At 39.5% G+C, this 26,990-nt stretch overlaps 1 protein-coding gene across 5 annotated transcripts in view; it reads left to right on the forward strand.

Annotated features, from left to right (window-relative positions):
* LOC126251434 (uncharacterized) overlaps positions 1-26,990 on the forward strand; it is a 191,323-nt gene that overhangs the window by 4,236 nt on the left and 160,097 nt on the right. For all 5 annotated transcript variants that reach the window (XR_007545734.1, XR_007545735.1, XM_049951858.1 and 2 more), the window contains 3 exons: positions 11,247-11,307; positions 12,140-12,411; positions 23,886-24,087. Coding sequence is in view for 3 of the 5 variants with exons in the window: in XM_049951858.1 (XP_049807815.1) it covers positions 11,247-11,307; positions 12,140-12,411; positions 23,886-24,087 (535 nt within the window). In the remaining 2 variants the exon portion in view is untranslated. The remainder of the gene's footprint in view (positions 1-11,246; positions 11,308-12,139; positions 12,412-23,885; positions 24,088-26,990) is intronic.

Consider the following 26,990-nt stretch of genomic DNA (forward strand, 5'->3'; position numbering starts at 1 on the left):
CAATATCGACTGGAATCGGCCGCTTCCCTTCACCTACAGAGCTCAACCGCAATTGTCGATATCACAAAAATTATAATCGCACCGCAGCTATTGATACCACAAAACCAACACCTAAAAAAACAAAAATCACTTCCCTTGACCTATAGAGGTCAACTACAGCTGACAATACCAAAACACACACAGCTATGAAGACACATTCGAATCAAACACTTCCTTTGACCTAAATAGATCAACGGCAGCTTACGATACCAGAACACACATAGCTATGATGGCGCATTGGAATCGGACACTTCCCATGACCTATATAGCTCAAATACAACTTACGATACCTAAAAAATTGAAATCAAGTACTTCCCCAAAGGGTCATTCCATGTCAGTTCAACCAGGGGCTCCAGCTCATAGTCTCAGATTTGACTGAAATTCAGTACACTAATTCTACCATGTGTGGAACACTCGTGTACAAAGTATTAGTTTCCTCTGCCAATTAGTTCCAGAATTATGTCTTGTGGAAGGTGGTGTGACCCGGAAATTGCAACCCGCATCTGGCAATCTATCTTCAGACCCAACTTCAGACCCAACTTCAGGTATTAATAACTTTGGAACTATTCCACAGTCCATTGAGAGAACACACTCCATGAATCAAAACACCAACAACATATTTCTGAGGGAAAATAAAAGATTCCAAAATGTGATTAAAAAAATGTAATACGTTAAAAGGTACATATTGTTGGTTCCCTCTATGCCAAATAAAATTCACTCAAAAAGGGTATAATTTTTTTGTGGTAAGCTTAATGTGGCCTAAACACGCACAGAACTCGTCATTCCCATATCAGTCACAAAACTGAGATACATGCACACGAAAATACAAAAATTTGAAAAATTACCTGAAAAACATGGGTTTTCGAAGTGTGGTAGCACAAAAGGGACAAGTGGTATCCAAGCCAAATTTCACACACTGCATAAGTACACCATAATGATATACATCTCAAAATTTCAGCATGTTATTGCAAGATATTTGTGTACTATGGAAGTTGACAGATGTATTTGGTGAAGTGGCCATTTTCCACAACACAATTTTTTAAAAGCATATCATAAACTGTTCTGCCTCTTCTTATCCTCTCCCACAACTGTTTAATCACCAGGCAACAACATATTGACAGATTAACACAACCTATCATTAATGTTTACTGCACCTTAACTGATAAAAATCAGTCGATTGTGCTTCGAACAGAAGTTCTCCCACACTTTAGCTACTGTACATTGAGTAGCAAATTGTACTGACTTCCTGACACTGTGGTAGGAACTGGAACTGTCATAAGAATATGTTCAAAAGGAATCCAACACCTGTCTGCCAAAGTGACCAATGAAATGATCTCACTGGTCCTGCTGGTGCCATGAAGTCCACAAATACATCACCTTCTGCTTCACAGCACTCTGCAACACATCCTAAGTACCATTTGTCATCATAAACAGCAATAACATAGCAACCTGGTTGTATGTTGCTGCTTTTGCTTCTGAATCCTGAGTCAGACACACTGTGAAGACACGTGTTGTGCATGAACCTCTATAGTTATAACTGGACAGTCTGCTCATCTGCATATTGTCAGAGTCCGCTGGAGAGAAGTGATGAAGGCTCCTTGTGCCTGCAACAGTTTTAACGTATTCTAGTCTGCTTTTTAGCAACTCTTCGACTGATTTCACCTCATCTTTCAAAACATAGAATGATTGTATGCCAGAGATATTTTTCCATTCCCAGGTAAATAATTGAAGAGGTGTTAGAATGTGATCTTCTGTAGGGTGCTGCAGACTAGCTCGTGATGCCATGCACTTAATGGTAGCACCAATACCATCACATACATTTTTACTGTGACTTGTTGCGAAAAAATTCCATTCTGCGTGAATCTGAAAATCACAGTAATGCATACATAAATTTTGAGATTTTTACAGTTTTTGTACTGACTAGTTGCCCCATCACTGAAGTATTTTGCAAAATGTATGTGAGGCAGCTTGTTTTTCACATATGCCATGACAGTGCGAATGTGGGCATGAACTGCAATGGTAGAATGAATTAAACAGTCACTAAAAACACACAAGTTCATGACACACATCACCTGATTCATCTTTATAGTAAATCGCAGATGGCTGGAGAGTTGCGTGACTGTTGTCCCAATGATATCCTTGTATGACATCTTGAACTATAAATGCATAATTTTCAGAAAAGTCTAGTATTACTATAATTTCATCTTGTTTCAAATTATCCTTACAAAAATGGAGATAAGCCGATTGTGCTGTTGCTGTGAAGCTGTGTGTGGTCAGTTTGTCCATTTTTTGACAACACATTTCAACGAAATCTTCCACTGTACTTTGCTTTGTTTCAAGACTTGTGTGATCCATGTGTGTCCATTGTTTATAAGAAACAAGTTCATCGTCATCCATAAGGAGTTCACCATACAGTTTGTTATTCATGTGTTCTGCAAGATTTGCCTTTTCACACCTGTGTATCATGCACTGGTAGGAACTGATGTGATACATTAGCATAATCATTGCACCTTTGTAATCCAGACCACCATTAGTGTGTCAGCTATTTTGTGTTTTCATTCCATTTGAGCTTCTTGTAGTTTTCTTCTACCATAGCTGGGCCTATCTCTTTTCCCAACTTTGTTTGTCTTCATGGGAGACAAACCAAGAGCAGTCACTGAAGTATTTAATTGCTCATTCGCTGTGGTTGTAGGTGGCTGACACTCTTCGTCACTGTCATGTAAATTATCAGAACATTCTTCATTTTTTAGCAGTGTAACACACCTGGAACATAACTTTTGTCCTGATTTCATGTTAAGTCCCATGCACTGATTCACTTTCAAAACTGATTTTATATCAATTTCTCTGAGGCTACACTTCACTGTCTTCGTATGAATCCAAAATGGATCAAAACAACTTCTTTGTCGGAGAGAATACTTATCCAGAAACACTTTCATATGATGATAACAAACACTAAAGTTTCCTGGAACTGTACTTCTTGTGCCCTAAGGGTGTATCCCAGGTCTCCATAGCAACAAATCTTGGTCCGATTCATCCAGATCATACGGTACAAAGCGAATGCCACATTTTGTTCCATATGTTGTTTTATGACATTCGGATGCTTGTGCTCTACCAATACTGCAACTTGTTTGAACAAAAGCACCACTAGTACACTCTTCTGCCTCCATACTGACTTTCCACAACAGTATTGACCAGTCTGAACTAGAATCTTAAAAACATGAGTAACCTGTAATTGTTGCTTGTTTCCTTTGTTGTTCCTGCCTAGCAATGAGTCATTCTGTCCCTGAAAACTACCATTGTTTAACTTTTGTTGCCTGATGGTTCCCAGCAATTGCTGCAGCTTCATCTGAAACAAGCTGTCTGCATCCTCATATTACTTGCTAAATCGTGTTAAAAGAAACGTAACCAAATACACCTCTGATAACTTTTATTGTACACAAATGCCTTGCAATAACAATTTGAAATTGTGCCACGTATTATATTATGGTCTACTTACGCAGTGTCTGAAATTTGGCTTCGATATCACTTGTCCCTTTTATGGTACCACACTTAGAAAAGCCATGTTTTTCAGGTAATTTTTCAAATTTTTGTATTTTCATGTGCATGTAACTCTGTTTGTGTGACTGATATGGGCAAGATGAGTTCTGTGTGTGTTTGGGTCACATTAAGCTTACCACAAAAAAAAAAGTTTCTACCCTTTTTGAGTGAATTATATTTGGCATAGAGGGCACCTACAATATGTACCTTTTAACATATTACATTTTTTTAATCACATTTTGGAATTTTTTATTTTCCCTCAGAAATATGTTGTTGGTATTTTGATTCATAGTGTGTTCTCTAAGTGGATGTTACTGGGCTGTAAAAATTTCACTGGACTGTGCGCAATAGTTTCAAAGTTATTAAGACCTGAAGTTGGGTCTGAAGATAGATTGCCAGATGCGGGTTGCAATTTCTGGGTCACGCCACTTTCTTTCACAAGCCATAATTCTGGAACTAAGTGGCAGGGGAACTTAAAATTTTGTGTACATGAGTGTTCCACACTAGGTAGCATTGGTGTGTTAAATCTCAGCCAAATCTGAGACTATCAGCTGGAACATTTTCTCAAATTGGTTGAATTGACATGGAATGACCCCTAAGATACATAAATCAACCACAAGTGCCAATACCAAAACACAACACATAACACGCGGACCTTAAATGCACTACCAGAGGACACCACCAACCGCAACAAGACGACATCTACAAACACAACACACTCATTAACTAAACTCTGCACCGTCATGATGTCAATTTAGCTATGTAGACAGGAGTTCAAGAAACATATGTCTGAACACCATGTGACTACAGGGAGAAAGAAGTTAAAAATCAGTATCTAGAGATTAACATAATATTTGCATAGTGTCAGCATGGAAAAAGGAAGAGTTGCAGCTTACGTAAAATTTGGACATGGAGTCAGAAATATCAAAACAAAAAATTTTTGTGTAGATTAGAACCTAGAAGCATGTGCTTGTGAGTTATTACTGCAGAATACTTTTCTTGTAATTGTAACAACCTACAGATCTCCTCTAGCAAACTTCCAACTATTCATAAGAACTTAATTTCATTCATCATAGATGATTCAGGAAAGCCTACAACTGTGTCATTCATGATTTAAATAATGAAAACTTCACCAGTTACTTATTTTTTGATGCTTGAAGCTTTTTGAAGTTAGACTACAATCAGATTGCAGCCTAACTTCAAAAAGTCAAGAGCGAGGCAGAAAATCACACATGTAAGCACCACCAAACATATTCCTGTAAACAAATCCACAGTGGATTTGAAAGTGAAAAGAAATTCTTGAAACATGTTGTGCTAAGCACAAAAAAATAAGTAACTGGTGCAGTTTTCATGATTCAAATCAAATTTATGAGAAATCTAAATTCATTATTGCGTTCTCTTACAGACGAGAAGAAACAGATAAAGTATTTAGTGGGTAGTTCATTATAGATTTCTTAAGAAACTGTAACAGGAGAAATAAACTGGAATCATGATTTGGGTGTTTCGATCTGATTTTAGTAGTTAATTTTCCAACTCATATTCTACAAGATAGGTAGTTTGATGTAGGCCAAAACTATTAATGTGTAATAAATTGTTAATGGACTATCCAACCACAAGGCACAATTAATAGAAATAAACTGTGTAGCAACTTACAGCATTGAGAAATGTTTATATGAAACAGTGTAACTTATTTATGATACCAGGCTGCATTATTTTGAGAGTAAGTTTAAAAAGGTAGTATGAGTTAAAGTAGGCTGTATATGGAGAGAGATGCTAATGTGAACCTTGGGTCATTGGAAGCATCTTATACCACATGTATGCTTTGATCTGTGCATATTGGCATTAATGGTGTGTGGCATCACTGTGATGTGGTGTTTTGAGTTGGTTTGTGTTTGCAGGTGTCATGTTGTTGTTGTTGTTGTTGTATTTGGTGGCGAGCTTTGGTGATGGATGTTGACTAGTGAAGTTGTTTGTGTAATGTGTGTGGTATTGGGTTCATTTGAGTTTTGGTAATCAATGTGATAATGTGGATATGAAAAGTGCCTGCCTTGTCTCCAGGGAGCTGTTATGATTTATTGGTTTCTGTGCTGTATGTCTATCAGTTTTGTTAGATTTGATTAGTTTGGTATAGAATGAAATTTAATGTATATATGAATATAATAAGAGGGAAACATTCCATGTGGGAAAAATATATCTAAAACCAAAGATGATGTAACTTACCAAACGAAAGCATTGGTATGTTGATAGACACATTAACAAACACAAACACACACACAAAATACAATCTTTCACAACCCACGGTTGCTTCATCAGGAAAGAGGGAAGGAGAGGGAAAGACGAAAGGACATGGGTTTTAAGGGAGAGGGTAAGGAGTCATTCCAATCCCAGGAGCAGAAAGACTTACCTTAGGGGGGGAAAAGGGACAGGTATACACACGCGCACACACCACATATCCATCTGCATATATACAGACACAAGCAGACACATATATTTTAATTTTTAAGGGCGGATATGACTGATAAGTTTACAAGCTATTCTTTACATATGGCTTTGGGCAAATACATGTTGTTGACTATTAAGATTTTTCAGCTTTTTGGGTTGATAGCGGAGTACGTTTGGTGTCATACTTGTGGGCAGTGTTTGAAGTTGACAAATGTCTCAGACCAAGGACCTGTACCTGTGGAGATGTCATCAAGATAACATGTGGCAATTGAGTCGTTGTGGTACTTGGTTCGAGACATCTTGGTTGGCCATGAGGGAGATTGTGTTGATTACTTATTATTTTTGTTACTGCCCCTCCTTAAGTTTCTGTGCACTTGAGACTGGAGTGAGTGTGTGAACTGTGTTAGACTGGTTTTCTTTTTATTGGGAGATGTTTTCAAAGTACATTAAATGTAGGGGGATGTTTGGTGGGCAAGGGGTTGTATTTGCAGTTGATGAGTCACAGATTGGTAAGAAGTAGTATGGGAGCAGTGGTTCACATGTTGGTTCATGGGAGGGTTGGGTATACTGTTTGTTTTTTCAAGGTTTTGCGCTGTGGTTGTAAGGGGGAACTTGGGGATCGTGTTGAGGAATACATTGAGGAGGGCTGTACTGTGATGTCAGATGCATTTTCATCTTGGTTTGTGGAAGGGGGTTCTGAGCACTTAGTGGTTAACCATAGCATTCAGTTTATGGATGATGACACAGGGGCTTGCACCAATACATTGGGGGGTGGGGGGCAGTTAAGTCTGTTGTAGGGAGGGGAAAGAGGCACTCTTCCAAACTGCAATCCAATTTAGATGAGTATTGCTGGTGGAAGAATTTTTGCATTTTTCTCCCTTTTTGATGGCAGTGGGGAGGATGTATAGGCCAAAGGTAGTGAGTTTAGGGGTTTGGGGGGTGGGGGGTGATGTGGGTGGGATGTGTGGGGTTAATAGGGCAGGGTGGGGTATATTTATTTTGTTTGGAGAAGACCAGTTTGGTTGGAGTTTTTTGTGAGGTTTGAATGATTTCGGTTTTTGATTATTCTTTTTTTCTTGGTTTTGTGTGTGGGAATGGTATTGGATAGATTGGGGTTTATGGACGGGAGGTTGTGGGGGCTGGGGTGTTTCGGTTTGTGTGTGTGTGTGTGTGTGAGAGAGAGAGAGAGAGAGAGAGAGAGAGAGAGAGATATTGGGGAGGAGCGTAACCTAGACGTTTTTGTTGGGAGGCTTCTGTTTGTTTTATTTTAATTTAAGTTTGATGCTTTGTATGTTTTGGATTTATGGTATTTTGGTCATATTTCAGTTGATCTAATGAATAGGGGCTTTATGGGTTTTTGAGTTGTTGTTGGGGTTTTGGTAATGTTGGTTGCTTGTGAGGGATATAGGTTATGTGAAGTTGGTGATACTGGTATTTTTTATCTGTGTTTGGGCAGTAGGCACTGAGGATTTGATTTGACCTGTATTGGTGAAGGGAATTTTGTAAAGTGCTGTGCATATGTTGTTTTTTTTTTATTTTTTTTTTTTATTTTTTATTTTTGAGGGGTTCATTTAAGCTGACCTATATGGGTCAAGTGAAATGTAAGATTCCTATGGGTTTCGTGTTTGTAGCATTATTTGTATGTTGAAAAATGATTTTATGGATAATATTTGTTTAGGGACGGTGCTGATTTTCATTCTGTCATATATTTAGCTTGTCCCCATCTTAAATCATAAAAAATATACTTACCAAGTAAAGTCACCCTCCACATAGAACTCTGTATGTTATCCTGCCAGCAACGCCATGCATACTGATCTCTTGTCCCAAATGCAGCAACATTGATCAATCCCTTACCTTCTCCATAAATGTAACATGTAACATGCTCGGCAGTTAAACCAAATAAGTGTGTGAATTTAATCATAATCACATGTTGCCTCCCCACTGCTGCATGTGGGGATCTGTTCATTAACTTCATTGTCATTTCACTTACTAGCAAAACAGGTAACATAAAATTAAATCTCCAGCCATAAACAAAACACTACACTGATAATACCAAACCTGATTATGGATCTGTTGCCCATAACTACCAATCCAGCAGAAAGACACCTCCTTCCGCAGCCAATGTAAGTGGAGAAGGTCATATTGTGGCACCATGGAGAGGGACAGGTGGCCTTCAGGCCCAACAATTAATGAGGCCTAGAACTGCCCATTCTCCATGTGGGAACTGGGTTTAGCACTGTCTGAGCCCTGTGGTACTTTACCCAGTCACCACAAAATCTGATACAGTGTGCTGCAGAAAGTGAAAACGGCATCAAAAGAAGTCATCTTACAATGTATTAATTTGATATGACAGATAGGCAAATTTCTCAACTGTGGAGGTAGACAATTTTGATCTCTCTTCTCAAGCTAGGAACAGACGAAACGTGTGCCAGTAGTTACCAGAGCATCGCCTTGATGCACTGGAGTGAATGGTTAACTGTTTTCTGGTCTGGATGTTAGAGATCAGGCAGGTCTGTAGCTGCTCTCAGTGTGGTTTGAGATGATGTCGATCCACTGTCGACAGCCTAACCCTGCTTGAGGTGGCTATCTAGCAGGCTATCCTATGTAAACAGCATTGTGTGGATGTATTCTTTGACATCAGTAAGGTGTATGACACTACTTGGAGACAGCATTTTTGGCCAGTTGCATCAGCAGGGCTTCTGTGGCCACCTACTCATCTTCATTTGATTGTTCTTGGATTTTTCAGCACCAACTTGGTATGTGTTGTTGAATAGTTTCAAGCAGGAGAATGACGTTCCCCAGGGAAATATTTTAAATGTTATCTTCTGTTGTCATGGTAATCAGCAGCATTACATCTATGGTAAGGAGTCCTGTACATTGATCCTTATTTGTGGATGGTTTTGCAGTTTTCTGTCCTTCCTCCATCATTGGCAGCAACTTACGAGTGAAGAATTTGGAAAGTGGGTAGCAAATACAGGTTTGCAGTTTCCTGCAGGTGTGTGTGTGTGTGTGTGTGTGTGTGTGTGTGTGTGTGTGTGTGTTTTGTCATTTCATTCTCATTATATTTTTAATTTCTCTGAGTTGCATATGAAGGACCCTGTTCTACATTTTAAAAACTCGTTAAGGTTTCTGGGCCTAATTTTTCAATCCAGGCTGCAGTGTTTACCACAGTGAAAGGGCCTGAATGTGAGAGCACAAAAAACACCGAATATCTGAAAAAAGTGCTGAATATAGCCTTTACCACAGGTCTTAGGGAGCAGACAGGGTGTGCTTGCTGCAGTTCTATTGAGCTTTCCTGAGGTCATGACTAGACTGTGGCTGTGTGGTATATGGATCAGCAAGGCCTTCTTATCCGAAGTTCATTGACACTATTCACCATGAGGGGATCATGTTAGCTGTGGCTGCTTACCAGACCAGCCCCATACCAAGTATGTGTGTGGAGGATGGGGATTCGCCACTCACCATCCAGTGGCAACTTCTCACGGTGCATCAAGCGTTTAAGATCCTTGCTGCTCTGAATTCACTGGCATTCCATACTGTAGCTCACCCAGCTATGGAATGGCTCTTCTCCAGTCATCCAGGAGCAACAAGTCAATTTGGAACCAACATGAAATGTGGGCTGGAGTCACTTGGTGTGGGGAAAGTAGATGCCCAAATTCAGAGTTTTAACTGATTACCACCTTTGTCACTGCAGTGGCCCAGAGCAATTTTAGATTTAGTGCCGTACAGGAGAGGCTGCACTCCTGCACATGTTTCTAATACAATATTTTCTGACATTTTAAATGAGCATCACAACTATGTAGTTGTCTTCATGGGTTGGTCTAAATTGACGGTTCTGTTTGTTGCTCTTCTGTTGTCCTTGATGACCATGTCCTCAAGATTTGGTGGCGTCAAGAGTTTAGTAACTTTGGCGCCACATTATACGCTGTCTTGAGGTTGCTGGAAGCAGATAAGATATGTGATGCCTGCTAAATCCCTTATCTATTCCAACACTCTGTGTGCCCTCCAGTCTCTATAACACTTGTACCAGCAGATATTGTAGTCCAGCATATCCTCCTTAAAATTTATTCCTGAAATTCAGCTTAACTGTATTAGGTGTAGAAGTATCACCTAAACCAGTGTATGAAACTTTGCACTGGACTGGAGCTCAACCTAGATTTCCCGCCTATTGCAAGCCTTGCCACTTAGGCTGTCTGAGCATGCTCCCTGGACCGAATCAAACTTGGGTGTGTCACACATCTATATATTTCTTCTCATAGATTTTTAATTCATTTACCCATACTCTCACATATAGTGATTCCAATGCAGATTTTAGAGACAAGATGAGAAGTCATAGTGAAGTATTGTATTTTTCATCCAGCCATTCTTGCTTTGCTATTTTGTTCTTTCTATCACTCTCATTTTTTGCAAGTCTGTATTTCCTGTTGTGTACTGCACGGACTGTGTTTTTAAGTATTCTCTATTTATTAGTTAAATTCAGTGTTTTGTGTGATATCCAATGTTTTCTATTGGGCTGTATCTTTGTTTTTGTTCCTCAGTTGCTTTTACTGTCTGTCCAAGATACCCAGTTGTCTTCTATTGTGTTCCTTTCCCCTTTTTGGTCAGTAGAAGGGGAAAGTATCACAATCTTTGTTTTTGTTCCTCAGTTGCTTTTACTGTCTGTCCAAGATACCCAGTTCTCTTCTATTGTGTTCCTTTCCCCTTTTTGGTCAGTAGAAGGGGAAAGTATCACAATAGAAGATGATTGCGTAGCTGTTAGAGATGATATAGTTAAATACAGCAGAGTAACAACTTGGCAAGAAGACCTGGTCATTAGTTGTACTGTAATTATTTTTTGTTTTAACATACTAAAAGTTAAAAGATGCTGGTAATAAAGGATACTGTAAACTTGCAAATATGAAATTACAAGTGACCCAGTGGAATAAGCAGAAAATTTGATAGGTAATGGACAAAAGGGTAAATAGATTCAGTTTTTTGCTGGTGTCCCATTCTAATAGCTACATTAATTTCTTTTTGTATTATGTGTGGATCTTTGATGACTACACCATAAGCACAAATTTATCATTATACCCATCCTAAATGATTTTTTAGAAGTTCAGTAAGGTAAAATGTGACACATTCTACCACTCAGTATACTTTCTTTATCTACTTTTATCCTCATTCTTTCTCTTTCACCATTTTACCATGAAAATTACTTGAAAATATGTTTTCACCTTGGTATTTTTCAGGGTCAAATTCGGAGTTCCTCTAGACGAAGTCTGCAAGAATGACATTCCTGGCCCCCTTCTCGTGAGTGGTTTGATTATTTCATATTTAAAGATAATTTTAAATTGACCTTGATAATTACTTTTATATTGGACTTGATAATTACTTTACTAACACACACACACACACACACACACACACACACACACACACACACACAGAGAGAGAGAGAGAGAGAGAGAGAGAGAGAGAGAGAGAGAGTCTGTAATGAGTTAAAAAAATGAGTAATTGAAAATAAGAAGAACTCAGTTGAACTAGCCTGTTTAGTTTGAATGTTGTTTGTTCACTGTTAAAAGTAAGCGAATTAAGACTCCTCTTTCCTCCAGTGCCTTTTTTGAGCGTATGAATGTTGTGATTCCACTTTGTGTATTAAATGAAAAGTACTTGCCTTGTATAAAGATATTGTCAGTGGCAGTAACTTACCAGATACTGGCTGGTGTGGCAGAGTGGTTCTAGACCCTTCAGTCTGGAATCGCGCGACTGCTACGGTCACAGGTTCGAATCCTGCCTCAGGCATGGATGTGTGTGATGTGCTTAGGTTTAAGTAGTTCTAAGTTCTAGGGGACTGATGACCTCATATGTTAAGTCCCATAGTGCTCAGAGCCATTTTACCAGATACTGCCCTAATAAAAGCAATACAACTTGTCTTGTGCTTCATAGCTGATATGAGAATCTTCGCTTGTGTAGAACTCTCCATTAAAAAGCAATTAAATTAAAGCATTTAATCTTGAAGAGCTGGACAGTCTGTTAATTAATGAAGCAGTTTGCTTGTAGTGTCATTGCATATTACTATATTAATTAGCTATTTTGCCACCTCACTTTTTATATGAAAATCACACAAGTATTATTGTTGCAGGTATTAATACTTAAATTGAACAAGGAAGCACCGTATAAGAAAGATGTTTTCCGAGCACCAGGCCACCAAGGCAATATGAAAAAACTGATACATTTTCTCCAAACTGGCCGGTTAGTCAACATGGACAACTTCTCAGTGTATACAATTGCGTCCGTTCTCAAAAAGTTCCTGCGAAAGCTACCTGGAGGAATATTTGGGCGTGAGGGTGAACAGCGTTTATTTACTGTCATTGACATGGGAAACAAGGAAGAGCAACGAGATGAGATACACAGGTAATTTTAACTAAGTTGATTTCTCTGCTGTCCTTCAGTTTGTTTTACTTTGCATTCCTTTTGGTTATGTTACACTGTAGGTGTGACATAATTTTACTACAATAGACATTGTTGCTTTATGCTTTAAGAGAAGAGGCTGGAGTCAGTGGGGAAATGAATGACTGAAGAAACAAAACAACAAGCTATGCCAGATGAAATCTTCCAAGGTCAATGTGTATGTTGTTCTTGTCACATTAATCAGAGGGAGAAGAAGGAGAGAGAGAGAGAGAGAGAGAGAGAGAGAGAGAGAGAGAGAGAGAGCGAAGCATGTCCGTCTTCTCTTTGGTGGAGCCTACCATTTTCTAATGGTTATGGCATGCCAATTTGTGTATTACATGTTATTAAAAACTGGCAGAAGTAAAGCTGTGAGGACGGGGTGTGAGTCGTGCTTGGGTAGCTCAGTTGGTAGAGCACTTGCCCGCAAAAGGCAAAGGTCCCGAGTTCGTGTCTCGGCCCGGCACACAGTTTTAATCTGCCAGGAAGTTTCATATCAGCGCACACTCCGCTGCAGAGTGAAAATCTCATTCTGTCTACATGTTATTGATTGAATTCTGTATTCAGAAAAGAGGGCAACAGTTTACTTAAGAAATAATCTGCCTTTTATTTCAGAAGACAGAGTTGGAGTAAAAAGTTAGACATTGTTACATTGTGTGGATTCATGCTCAAACTGTTAGGTGTGGCATTTTAATGTGTCTCTCAGTAGTTGGCTGACATTCATCAATAATCCTCCAGCCATGTTTATTGTAATAATTGTTGCAGACTTTTGGTTATTTGCGTACCTTTTATAGAAATGTGATAAAGACTGAGGTTTTAAAATACTTTATGGAGAAGTGCATATGTTTATATCATTTAACAATACTCATACCACCAGCACCACCACCCACTCCCCCCTCCCTACCACTACACCCTCCCCTCCCCTCCCCTCTGCCATTGTCCTCTCTCACTGCTGTCTGCTTAAATTTTGTTAATTAAAATTCTGTAGATATAATTCGTTAGCTGGAAGTAGAACATAAGTATTTAGTTTTTGTAGGTTTTTCATGATTAATGCAGCCCTCAAATTGTTCATGCCCTCTCCGTAACTTTCAATGTGCTTCTGTGTACTAACTGCATCTGATGTTACCAAGCGATGTGGCGCAGTGGTTAGCACACTGGACTCACATTCGGGAGGACAATGGTTCAAACCCACGTCCGGCCATCCAGATGGAGGCTTTTCGTGATTTCCCTAAATCTCTTCAGGCAAGTGTCAGGATGGTTCCTTTGAAAGGGCAAGGCTGATTTCCTTCCCCATCCTTCCCCAATCGGATGAGGCAGATGATCTCATTGCTTGGTCCCCTCTCCCAAACCAACCAGCCAGTCATCTGATGTTCTAAGTATTGTACAGAGTGGTGCACAAAATGTGTTACTAATTGTTTCTTTCACAATTTACGACACACATTAGACATCCCGCTGGGATCTCTACAGCAGTACCAGCAGAGCTTGGAAAAACTAATGAGTTGTGAAATGATGTGTAATTCACGATACTGTCACTAGGAGACTAGTAAGCAGCAATGGAAGACTGACGACTCAGCAACGATCGGCAGTTGTGTTACTTTTTCATGAAACGAAAAGCCTTGTTGTGACTCAGAGGCATTTTCGACAACAGTTTAACACACAATGGGTCCCTTACAAGAAGACCATCCACAGGTTGTACGATAAATTTGTACAGGAAGGAACAGTATTGGAAGCAAAGCAACCTTGGCTTAAGCCTGTTTGTTCGCCAGAGAATATTGAAGCGGTACGAGTTGCTGTACAGAGAAGTCCTGGGAAATCGTGTAGAAAGGCAGCAGTGCAACTAGGAATACCCAGACGCTCCGTTCAATGCATTCTTAAAAGTGACCTCCATATGTACCCATACAAGATGACCTGTGCACAGAAGCTCACTGAAGAACACAAGTAGCAGAGACTGCTGTTTGCTCAGTGGGCGGAGGTTAGGGAAGAAACTCTCAACAACGTTTGGTTTTCAGATGAAGCGCATTTTCATTTAGACAGTGTGGTTAACAAACAAAATGTACGCTTTTGGGCCACAAAAAACCCACAAGTGCTTCATGAACGTCAACATTATGCTCCGAGGATTACAGCATGGGCAGCAATTTCCAGTCACGGACTTATCAGACCCTTTTTTCTTTGAAGAAACGGTGAACAGTGAGCGTTATTTGAGCATGCTTTGCAAAAGCTTCATTCCACAGCTTCTTGCTACTGCCTTGCCCTTCAACATGCGGTGGTTCATGCAAGATGGGGCAAGGCCACATACTGCAAACACTGTATTGGAGTTTTTACACGAGCATTTCGACATACGGATCATTTCATTCAGGTTTCCAGGTCGCTTCAATGATGAACAAAATTGGCCCCCCAATAGTCCAGACCTCAATCCATGTGACTTTTTTTATTTGCGGGTACCTAAAGGAAAAAATTTTCCCGAAACATCCACATGATTTAACGGAGCTCAGAAGACTTATTCTTCAAGCTTGCAGTGAAATTACGGAAGACATGTGCCGTAGGGTAATCACTAACTTCAGTGTTTGTTTAAAGGAAGTTAGGAAATGAAATGGGGGACATATTGAGCATGTGCTGAGTTAGAACGAATCTCAATGGACAGCTCTTCATTGTAGTATATGTTCCTTTCAGATTGTATTGACAATAAAGTTTATATTCAAAAACAAAATGGTAACACATTTCGTGCGCCACCTTGTATTAGAACATTAGAATAGTTTCCATCTTTCTTTCTTGCCACATTTTGCTGCTGTATAACATAATATATTGCATCAGGAAGGCCCTCTGAATTTCGCCAGTTTGCATTTCATAATTTCACAGTTTTCATTTTTCAACCATTTTGCATTTAACTTAAAGTTATATAATTGTAACAATTCATGATATTCCTGTTCCAGATTTTGCTGTTTGTAGCCCCAATTTTGCCTGTGTTGGATCAAAATAAGTTGTGTTTTGTTCCTGTCATTACAGCACTGTATTCTGAGATTGTTTGTTATTATCGTCTCCCTTCCCCCTCCCCCCTTCCCCCCCCCCCCAATAATTTTTATCTCACTACTCCTCTCATATTAATCAGTATTTCATTAATCAGTAACTGTAACAGTAAAGACGAGGTTCTACGACTCTATCCCACTTCCTGCTTAAAGCACATTGCCATTTTGATGTTCCCCTTTTGTACATAATGCCGGAGGCGGCCTGCAAATACAGTGAAACACCACTTATACACTTTCCAAGGGACTTTAAAAAAATGGTTTAAAAGGCAGGAAATGTAAAATGTGTGTAATAATGTTTTTAGTGATGAAAGTTACATATATTATCCCCCTTTGCAATTTTGCACGTTATGTATGCTATATGTATATAATGGGCATCAAAATACTTGTCAGGGATGTGTTTATCACCTAATAAAGGTTTATTATCTAATGAAAACTTCTGGGTAACTGGAACTGGTAACTGTCTGGGAAGTAGAAACTTGTGACTTAATTTCATACATCATAATCAATGATTTTGGAAAGTCTGCTGCTGTTATTCAGTATTTAAATAATAAAATACTGCACCAATTACATATTTTTTTGTGCTTAGCATGATACGTTTCGAGCATTTTTTCTCATTGTCAGCTGAAAATATTAACGTAAGTATTTTGTATGGTGTTTGCATATGTGTTGTTCTGTGCCTCTTACACTGTAGTCATCTTTTTGAGGTTATCAGGTACTGTGTCTCCTCAGTTATGTGGAAAACCACACATATTCACTCTGTCACTCACATTGTTAGTTTGCGAAACAAAAAATACATATCTAAGTATTACTCTTGGCAATGAGAATAAATTCTCGATACATGTCTTGCTAAGAGCGAAAAAATACGTAACTGGTGCTGTGTTTAAACCAAAACCATTTGAGCAACGTAAAGTTAGTGAAGGTTTCAACTAGTGCTACTGGTGGCCAAACAAGAAATGGGCTGAATGTGGTTTAACAAAGGTGCACAGTAGAGGCAGTTTGGAAATGATTGTGACTGGTCATGATATCTTTATTCAAACAAACCCAGTTACTCCCATCAGCGACCATGCCAAGTAGAGCGTGGCAAAGTCAGGAAATACGGCATGAATTGTTCCAACTTTTACATATTTACTGGTTCAGATCCACTGAGTAAGCAACCTAGTGTCAAGAAATTTAACCACATAATGTTTGTAAACACTAATTGAGGACCAACACTATACCAGCGTCATTTTGCATCCATTACATCAGTTTTTTCTCCATGAAAAATTTTTCATAAACTGTAAATTGCAGGAAAACTATAAATATGTTAATGCAAAATCAGTTGCAAATTAACATTGTGGGCATAGACAATTTGATGGAAGCAATAAAAAATGTCATAAATAGCGGGAAAATGTCAATTCCGGGGACATAAAAACAGGGTTATACTGTGTTACATTTTGCTTGCCTCTGTGTTATTCCTCACGTGCCCCAGTATTTCACACATCTTATTTTTCTTTCTATTGCAAAATTTTCTATAGATCCTTACATATGCAAGATCATTCCTATGTTCTTTCAGTTCTCTGCTACTACACACAAAGGCAGAGTTAGTCTCAAGTATATGCGTGCAACTTTTTCCTTCTTTTTTCTCGATTCTTAAGACAGCAGTAATTTTGAATTAAGATAACTTTCAATATATGCATTTTTCAGAAAAGACAAAAGTATTCTTTACAAATACTAGCATGAGTGCTGCAGTATGGCAGGGTTGTCATTTGTACTCAGGTGATTCATGTGAAAATGTGTCCAATGTCATTATGACCATACAATGGGAATTAACATACTTTGACTACAGAATGGTAGTTGGAGCCAGACACATGGAAGACCATTTCAGAAATCAGGCATTACTTCTCACCACGGACAGTGCTGTGGCCAACTGCCTTCACTTAACGACAGAGAGCAGTAGCATTTGCTAACAGACAAGAAGCACTGCGTGACATAACAACAGAAATCAATGTGAGATATATGACGAATGAATCCATTAGGACAATGCGGTGATTTGGCAATAGTGCACTAAAGCAACAGGTGACTGACACTACTGCCTTTGCTAACTGCACAACATTGCCTGCAACACATCTCTAGGGCTTGTGACAGTGTCGTTTGGACCCTAGTAACTGGAAAACAGTGGCCTTGTTGGTTGAGTCATTTCAGTTGGTTGGAGCTGATGGTAGGGTTGGTGTGTTGTGCAAACTCCACAAAGCCAACAAGGCACTGTGCAAGCTAGTGGTGGCTCCATAATGGTGTGGGCTGTGCTTTGCATGGAATGGATTAGCTCCTCTGGTGCAGCTGAACCAACTGAGACCAGTTGCATTCATTGATGGACTTCATATTCCCAAACAACAATGGAATGTTTATGGATGACAATGAGTCATGTCACCAGGCCACAATTGTTCACGATTGGTTTCAAAAACATTTTGGACAATTTGAGTAAATGATTTGGTCACCCAAATTGCCCAACATGAATCCCATTGAATATTTATGGGACACAATCGAGAGATCAGTTCATGCACAAAATCATGCTCTGGCAACGCTTTCGCAATTACGGATGGCTATAGAAGCAATATGGCTCCATACTACTGCAGGGGCCTTCCAAAGAGTTACAGAGTCAATGCTAAATTGAAGTGTTGCACTATGCCGGGCAAAAGGAGGTCCAACACTATAATAAGAGGTATCCCATGTCTTTGTCATGTCAGTGTGTGCAGAGCTGTGTCCCTGCATATTCAGCCACACCACTCATGGCTGTGCTTTTGGGCCAGGTATAGCTGCTTTACTTCAGGAGGTTGTTCGCCAACAAAAGATATGCAGAACTGTTTACTGACAACACTCCTGCAGCTACCACACTGTCTGGGGGTGCAAGCTGCACCAATACATGGTGTGCAGGTCATGGTAAATAGTGCTGCAGTCGCAGGTAGCTAATTGCGTCTCCACACATACATGTCCACATGACACTGCACCTATATTCCCATGGGGTAGGTAGTTAGGTCACCTCTCAGCCCTTTGATAAGTTCCCCCTCTGGGCTCCAGACAGACTATCAGTGGCCTGGGGTCAATGCTTCGGACCACAACGCCAGTTGCTGCTACCCATCAGACAGCACTGTCTCATGCCTTCATCAGGATCATCAGATGCTGTACATCTTGTCAGTCGCTCCCGAAAACCAGACCTGTGTCTCAACGGCCTATGAGCTAACAGCCATGTGATATAGCGCCGTTGATCATAATCAGTACCCAAAGAGCTATCGCCACTTTCAGTGATAGTGGACTACGACACAGTGGGCACCCACTACATGTCATCAAGATGGATTTTCAGTTATTCTCAACTGTGGACTTTGTGCTCTAAATCTGTACTGAGTTTAGTCGATGGTTAATAAGCAGATACATGTATCATGTGTATGCAGTCACTACCATTCTTAATACTTGATTGAGGATATAGCAGCAGTAACAAGGATAATGGTTTAGTGTTACAGTGCTCTTCCCTCATCCTCCATATATCACAGTGGCAACAAGTCTGATTCTCATATGTATGACTCATTGATGGTGTGGATTCTCAGTACAAAGGCTGCTCACGATTTACCCACTCCAACGACTGCTCAAGGTTTGCTGGCTGCAGCACCAGCTCCTGGCCTCACTCATCACTGAGCCACTGTCCTCTTTGATGCCGAGCCTCATGCTACCATGTTGTATTGTGATTCATCCAGACAATGCAGCCATAGCCGGTCCTCTTTCCCAGGGTGACACTGCACGGACAGAACGTGGATGATGATGCTGTGTCTTCATGTGTCTTTCAGTGTTTCCTGATGTCTTCATTCATTTTTGCTGGAGCTGGACTTCATTATTCTTAGTGTTCATATGTTTATCAAACAAATACGTTTTCTCTTGTGTGTTCATTCATCTTGATAGAGCAGCATATTCGTGCTATTGTGTTGTGACAGGCTGTACCGAGATCTTCTGGATTCTGAGTCTGTGTTCACTTGTGTGGTTGGCTTTATTTTGGTTAACGGACATCTGAATTAGTGTTCCAATTTTCTTAGTAGTTGCAAGTTCTTGGCAATGTTCTCTTTTCAGCATAGTTCAGAAACTCCATTCATGTGTTGTTCCAATGTGTATTCTCTTCCTTGACATTGATGGTCTGCATAATTTTCAGTGGTTCCTTGGTGTATTTCTCAGATTTCTGTGTATGTTCAAGTTCCATTTCATTGCAAGATATTGTCATGCAAGACTGAATGTTTTCTGCTTACCATTCTGTTCAATCACCAGAGCCGTTGGTGCATCATACCCTTCCATTCTTGAGCCAGGCAAATCCGAATCTGCTGCAGAGTAATGCTTTGCTCACGCAGGTTCTACAATCCTTCCCACTGAGTTCCAGTGGGCGTTACCAGGACCAGCGTTCAGATGGTGCATCCAGGAGTTCAGTGTGTGTCAAGCTAGGCCACATTCCACCAAGTTTGTTTGCAATGTTGTCACATTGTGAGGCACTCCGTTTAGATTTCAGAGTTCTGTGACAGAAGTCCCTCTGGTATCAGCCTAACCCTTGCACACAACAGCATCAGATGCTTATTCTCATTTTGGTAACCGAGTGGTAGCTGGTCTCCTGTCCCCACCAGCCCTGTTGATGCCGACACCTTTTCTCCTGTCGGCCCTGCCGCACCCGGCCATCCAGTCACTGCCAGCCCTACCACGCATCTCCCTCCAGTCACTGCCGGCCCAGCCGCGGCATGGCCCTCCAGTCACTGCCGGCCCAGCCGCGGCATGGCCCTCCAGTCACTGCCGGCCCAGCCGCGGCATGGCCCTCCAGTCACTGCCGGCCCAGCCGCGGCATGGCCCTCCAGTCACTGCCGGCCCAGCCGCGGCATGGCCCTCCAGTCACTGCCGGCCCAGCCGCGGCATGGCCCTCCAGTCACTGCCGGCCCAGCCGCGGCATGGCCCTCCAGTCACTGCCGGCCCAGCCGCGGCTAACCCTCACAAAATCATTCCCAGCCCTCGCTGCCGCCTTCGCATCACCTCTCACCTCTTACATACTCATCGCCAGCCTTGTCATGGCCAGCCCTCTTGATGCCATTGCCACCATTACCACCTTTGCAGCTGTCCTGGTGTTGGCCGGCCATTTTCACTGGCACCATTGATCCCATTATGTGTTCTTCCAGGCCTTGGGTTGGGATTCCTTGGATACTCTGCCACCATCTCTACTTACACCTGACCTTCCTGTTGCTGCTTGCAGCGGCCAGTTGACATTCCCCTATGTGGACCCAGTGTGCTTCTTTTGTCTGGATAACTTCCCCCGGATTGTCCTGTTGTTTTGTTCCAGTCTGCTCTTGTGGCTGCTTGGTGTGTAGTGTAATGTGATGTGTTAGTGTTAATCCTGGTATTGAGAGAACTTATTTGAGGTTCACACATATAAAATATGAAGTGAAAGACTGTTTCTTTTGTTTAATGTACTTTAGGAAATGTATTACGAAAAGTTTTTTCTAACTGTGAGGACATGCTAGATATTCTGTGACCATAGTGCTTCTTCTTGGAGGGAAAATCTTTTCATAATCTTATGCAACGATTATGACTTATTCTAGTTTGGAGACTTAATAAGTAGGGATATGTATATTGTTTAGCAGCAATTTGTACTGATGGTGGCCACCGTTACAGCCTGCTTCATTTACAGTCAGTTTTTCAGTACATAGTTTCAGATTAATGTTATCTCAATTTAAAGAAGTGTAACATTTCATGAAAATATAATAGGAAAAGCATTTTTACCTTCCAGAAGTTACTGATTTGAGTGTGTATATTGAATATTGCCATAGGATTTTCAGACATTAATTTCTTGATGTTTCCTGACAAGTCTGCAAGCACGTCACTTTATCAGGAGGGTTTATGACCTGTTTTTATTTTGTGAAAATCTATGTTGCTGGTTGGGGCATCCGTGAGTCAGTTGAGTACTGTACTTGCACTACAACAGGCTCTAAAGAGTCTGTGTGTGAGAGTAAATACAGTATCCAGTTACAGGTGGCTAACCAGTGAGATCTTCACAGACCAGTGCAGTGACTTCTGGAAATTCTCTGAAATTTTATGAGCTGAGCTCTTGGCATTACTGCTTACTTACATAAATAAGAACTAAATAATGGAAGAACTAAGAGAGATTCTTCGATGAATTTTGCACAGCGTACAAACCATACTTACGGGTGTATAAAACTCTAGAATTTTCCAAATCTATTAAAAACTAAGGTAAAAATTGAGATAATTAACTAAAAAATTTGAATTTTTCTAAACATGAAGTTTAAAATGTAACAGCTCATTCAGTTTTTCTTAAATTAAATAAATTCCAGAGTTTCATACACCTGTAAATATGGTTTGTAAGTTGTGCAAAATTCATTGAAGAATCTCTCTTACTTATGAAGAAAAGTGTACCTATAACAACAAATGCAGCCAATAGTAAGTGAAAAAATGATGAAATTTCACATGTAAAAAATTTTATTTTGTTATGTGTTTGAGCTTCCACTGCTGTGAGTGGGAATCCTGAATCCTTCCTGGTCATGCTGAGTAAGTTTTATGAATTTATTTGTAAAAGTATAGACAGTGGAAATTAAAATGTCCTGTGGTGCCTCTCCTTCTCCAAGTCGGCCTATTTGATGTTCTACCCCCCTTGAGGGGGCAAGACTGTAGTATATGCAGGGGTGGCATCCTGCGTATTTGGCCACCATAGTCACGGATGTTCTTTGTAGGTCAGGTATGGCCCCTGCCTTACCTTAGGAGGTTGTTTGTCAACAAAAGATTCGGTGAGCTGTTTACCGCCAAGCTTGCTGTAGCCGCCACTGCATCTGGAGATGCAAGCCGCACTGACAGCCCCCTCTCACACCTGCACCGGGATTGTCAGTCGCAGGACATCCATAAGTCACTCCCAAAGATGGGACCTGCATCTTGACAGCCCAAGAGCTCATTGGCTTTATCTAGTAGGGAGAGGAATTTGTGACACTATGCAAGGATATGAAGAACAGGGCCAGCTATCACTATCTAGAAAAAATGGTGTCACCTAAACCCAACTACAAATAACAGCAAGTGTTCCATAGTATTTGTGATTTGTTATAAACATGTGTAACAAGCACACTAAGGAGATCTGCTCAGGACTTGCAGATGACAAGTGATGAACAATTTATGCCATGTAACATGTAAAATATGCCTCTGTCTTAAAAGGTTACTGAAACTTCGTGTTGAAAATCAGTTATTTGGAAATAAAAAAGCATGAAAACATCAATGAAATCTTTATTATACATTTAAAAAGGAATAAAAATGTATATTTTAAATAATAGTCTTATGTAATGTGTTTTAGCTTTGGTTCAGATAGACCTGATGTGAATGTTTGCTTATCAAAATATCTTGTGCCTACTTCAGGTTTGAAATACATATACAATTTTGTGCTTGATTGCTGACTATAGAGGTCCAGTTTCTCAATTTATCTCATCAAGAGGACAATTTCAAATTAAATTATCAGACAGAAGGATTTATACGGGTCATTTATAAAACTGAGTGCATGCTAGAAAGTGAAGTAATACTACCAAATTTTTTTTATGTGAGAACTCATAAGGCTTTTTTAAATAAAACAAACATTATTAACATTCTACATCTTTATTCTACATGTCGAGATACTTTATTTCTCAACGTTATCACTCTAGCGTCAAAACACATTTCTGTTAATGAGAGACCAATTGGTTGATACTGTCACTGTACAATGTTTGATTTTGTTGACAGAGTCACAGCTTCTCTTCTACTTGTGCTGCTTCATCACTATCAAACTAAAGTCTTCAAAGGTGTTCTTTAAGTTTTGGAAACAGGTAAAATCAGATGGGACTGTATGGAGGATGATCGATAATAGTGAACCCAAGGTGTCAGATTGTTACAGATGTCGCAGCACTTGTATGAGGTCTGGCATTGTCATGCTGAAGAAGAGGGTGATCCATATATGGACAAACTCTATGAATTCAAAGCTCAATTACAGCACACTGTTCCTCGTGTACCAACGTAATTATGTTATACACTGCCTTGTCACATGCTACAATGTGGACCTGTCTAGTGGCTGGCTGTAAGTATGTAGACATGAAGAATAAAGATGTAAGATGTTAATAATGTTTGATTTATTTAAAAAGCTTTAAGAGTTTTCTAATAAAAAATTTTGAGGCATTACTTTTTAGCATGCCCTCATATTTGTGTATAACTCATGTGACCACTAGCTTTGCTATCAGTAATATAGTTCTTTTGCCATCCATTGCTTGTGCTGTGTTAAAAAGTTCTGTTATTGAAAACTTTGTTTGTATGTAAATGTTCACACATGTCTATAAGAACTATATGTGCTCAGGTAGTAGAGATGGTAAGAAGTACTAAAAACGTGAACTACTTTGATTGTTACAGGCTTATTACATCACTTCCTGAACATACACAGCGACTGCTTGTTCTTCTTTTTGGAACATTTCGTGTCATTGCAACTAATGCAGAGCGTGCTCGCACTGGTATGACGTCAGAAGCACTTGGCGTTTCTGTTGCCCCTAGCTTCTTTCAAAGTTGTGTTAGTGATGGAAAAACAGCAAAAATGGAAGATGTTATGAGGTTCAAGGTGTGTAACTATTAACGTGTAACTTCCTTCAATTCTTTGTAGGGTTTGTTAAAAAAAAATCCAAGTCAGCCATCAGCAGCTTTATTGGTAGCACAGCACCTATATGACATGCTTAATTTTCAACAGTCATGTAACATTATTGCCATTGCATATTTAAATATGGCATGTTGTGTGGATATGTTGTTCGTTTATTCCCCTTACATAGGTCACATTCTGCCATGATTTACAGCCCATACAAAAGTTGGTAAAAGTGTATAATAAACGTTGTCAGTCATAGGGAAAAAGTAAGTTAAACAATAGCTGGAATAATTTTGTGGTTTCTGAAATAGAGCGGAATACAAAGTTTCAGATAGGAAACAAAATATGAAATAAACAGGAAAGAAACAGATCACCTCTCATGTAAAGAATAATTATAAAACCATTTCAAAAACAAAATGTATCCCTTATTGTTAACAAAGCCAAACCCGAGCCTTATAATAACTCAGTTCCAGCATAATTTTTGACTTCGCCGATGATAGCTCATGAATGAGACAGATTTGTGTCAGGAGTATTGAGTAACATGATGCTGATAGCTTCCAAAAGAAACAAAAAGACTGCTGATAGATTCAATATAGTACAGAGAAAATCAGTGGAAGGCATTTCTGGAGATTAAAGATTACGGTAGATAAAGGTTACATTACAGTGTGTACAAATATGTACTCAAAAAGTGGCTGGTGAATATTGGTTTTTGGACTTGAACAAATGTGTTCCTGTTTATAGTTTTCCCATGATTGACGTGTTCATATTTCTACAAAGCATGTAGTCTTGTATTATAGTGACAGCTCATGCAATTCTTAGTTTCCTGTTATTAGACAACTGTCTCCGTACATATATGCTAAATGATGACCATAGTGGTATTCTTCCCATGGTATTGTGCCCTCCTGTAATTGTTTCCAGCATACAAAGAAAGAAAAGGTAGGTTGTGCTCTTCCTTTTTATTTTGAAGTCCCTTCAATACAAATTGTTTTTACTAGATGAACTACTTTCAGACTTATTCATTGTTTTGTTGTTTGAGAAATACAGTTCTTTGTTTTCTATTCTGTCACAGTAGCAATTCCTTCTTAGTCTGTCCTTACAACTGTCAATGTGACTCGTATTCTCTGTTTTCTTTTTCCACTTTCACAATGCAAGGAACAGTTCCTACAGGGGAATATTGCAATTTATAATCCTAACATTATGTTTTGTTCAATAGCACAACTTTTATAGGTCATATATTAATTTAAGGACAGTAAATTTGAGATTACATTTAATAACAATTTTTAAGTGAACAGCATTGAGGAAATATAACAACAAAAACGATCAATTTTTGACAAAATAAATTAATTGGGGGTACCTCCCTTCCGAATCTGCCACCCTCATAGGAACTAACTCTCTCTCTCTCTCTCTCTCTCTCTCTCTCTCTCTCTTCCTACCACCAGGCTCCCTCCCTTTCTACTTCCCTGCCTATGAACTTATTCCTAACTCCCTGTCTATGTGCCTTCCTCCTACCTCCATCTCTATGCACTTTCTTCCTGTCTCTTTCAGGTAATGGCACTCTTCAACTTTTGAACAAGTTCTTCCTCTGTCTTTTACTCTTTCCATCCTTTCCTTTCCCCATTCCCCTCTCTTCCTCCTGATGTCTGATCGGTGAATTGTTTCCCTCGTTGGACACTGAAGTGACAGCACGCAGTGGGACTATTCAGTCAATTAACATGCGAGGAGAAAACAAAGAATCACAGATAATATCATGTCAAGCTACTCCAAATACAAAGTTTCCGTGCCACTAACTGCTTGCCTCACCAATCATCTCCCTTCCACTATCCCAGTTCTCTCTCTCTCTCTCTCTCTCTCTCTCTCTCTCTCTCTATCCTCTCACACACACACACACACACACACACACACACACACACACAGAGTTACTTTTATGTATGTGCCACCCACCAAACAGCTGTAGGCAGTTGGTTCCTTTTCCTCATGTATGTTTATTGTTTCTATACTGGAATTGCTGTTATTTCAAAACTGTTAAACAATTTTCTACCACTTGATTAATTGACATTGCAGTAGCTTAATTTCAAGAAAATAATAAGGTAAAGTAACATAATTAGATGTCTAAAATGAAGTTAGTATAAAAGATTATAAATAATTCCTTGCAGTACTGATGATGATTAACTGCTTCTGAAGTATTCACTAGATATTCTTCTTGAGAGGGGTTTAATGCTAAATGCAACTTGGAATATTAAAGTATCTTTCATATTTATTTTACAGTTATTAAGAATGTAATGTGTAAGAAGTGGCAAAAATATATTTTGTTACTTTTATATTGGCTATTAAAATTTTAACTTTAAGTTTTGAGAGTGGAGACTAGTAAATAAATATTATTTACATTGCAATGTATCTTACTGTTGGGATAAGTGAAGCGAGCTAGTAACAAAGTTTTGGCTTTTAGTCTTTAGCTATATATACTTTTGAATTAATCTTTTCCATTTGCTACATATTACTATTGGTTCTTGAAGAAACATGCACTGTGTTCCCTGCTGATTGCAGGAACATATCAAGTATTATTTCTTTATATTGCGACTCCGTGAATGGGAAAAGTAGAGAAATCTTTGATATTTCACCTTAGGGTGTAAAACAGCAAGTGATATGTATTGTGCATAAAACTTAATCTCATAAGCCGTGAGAGTGGACAAAGGTAGGCTTTAGATACTGTATACTGTATTTAAAATAGAAACTTGTTACACATTTAGTAAACCTCTTTTCTTTATTTCTGATGTATACTTGTGGCATTGTGTTGGTCCAGTGTGAGTGAGCAAAAGAAATATTTTTATTTAAACTACTCTTATTTTCTCCCCCCAAGTATCCCTCATGTTATTTAGCAATGTTCA

This window comes from Schistocerca nitens, chromosome 4 (genome assembly GCF_023898315.1).
Source record: "Schistocerca nitens isolate TAMUIC-IGC-003100 chromosome 4, iqSchNite1.1, whole genome shotgun sequence".
Classification (NCBI taxonomy): domain Eukaryota; kingdom Metazoa; phylum Arthropoda; class Insecta; order Orthoptera; family Acrididae; genus Schistocerca; species Schistocerca nitens.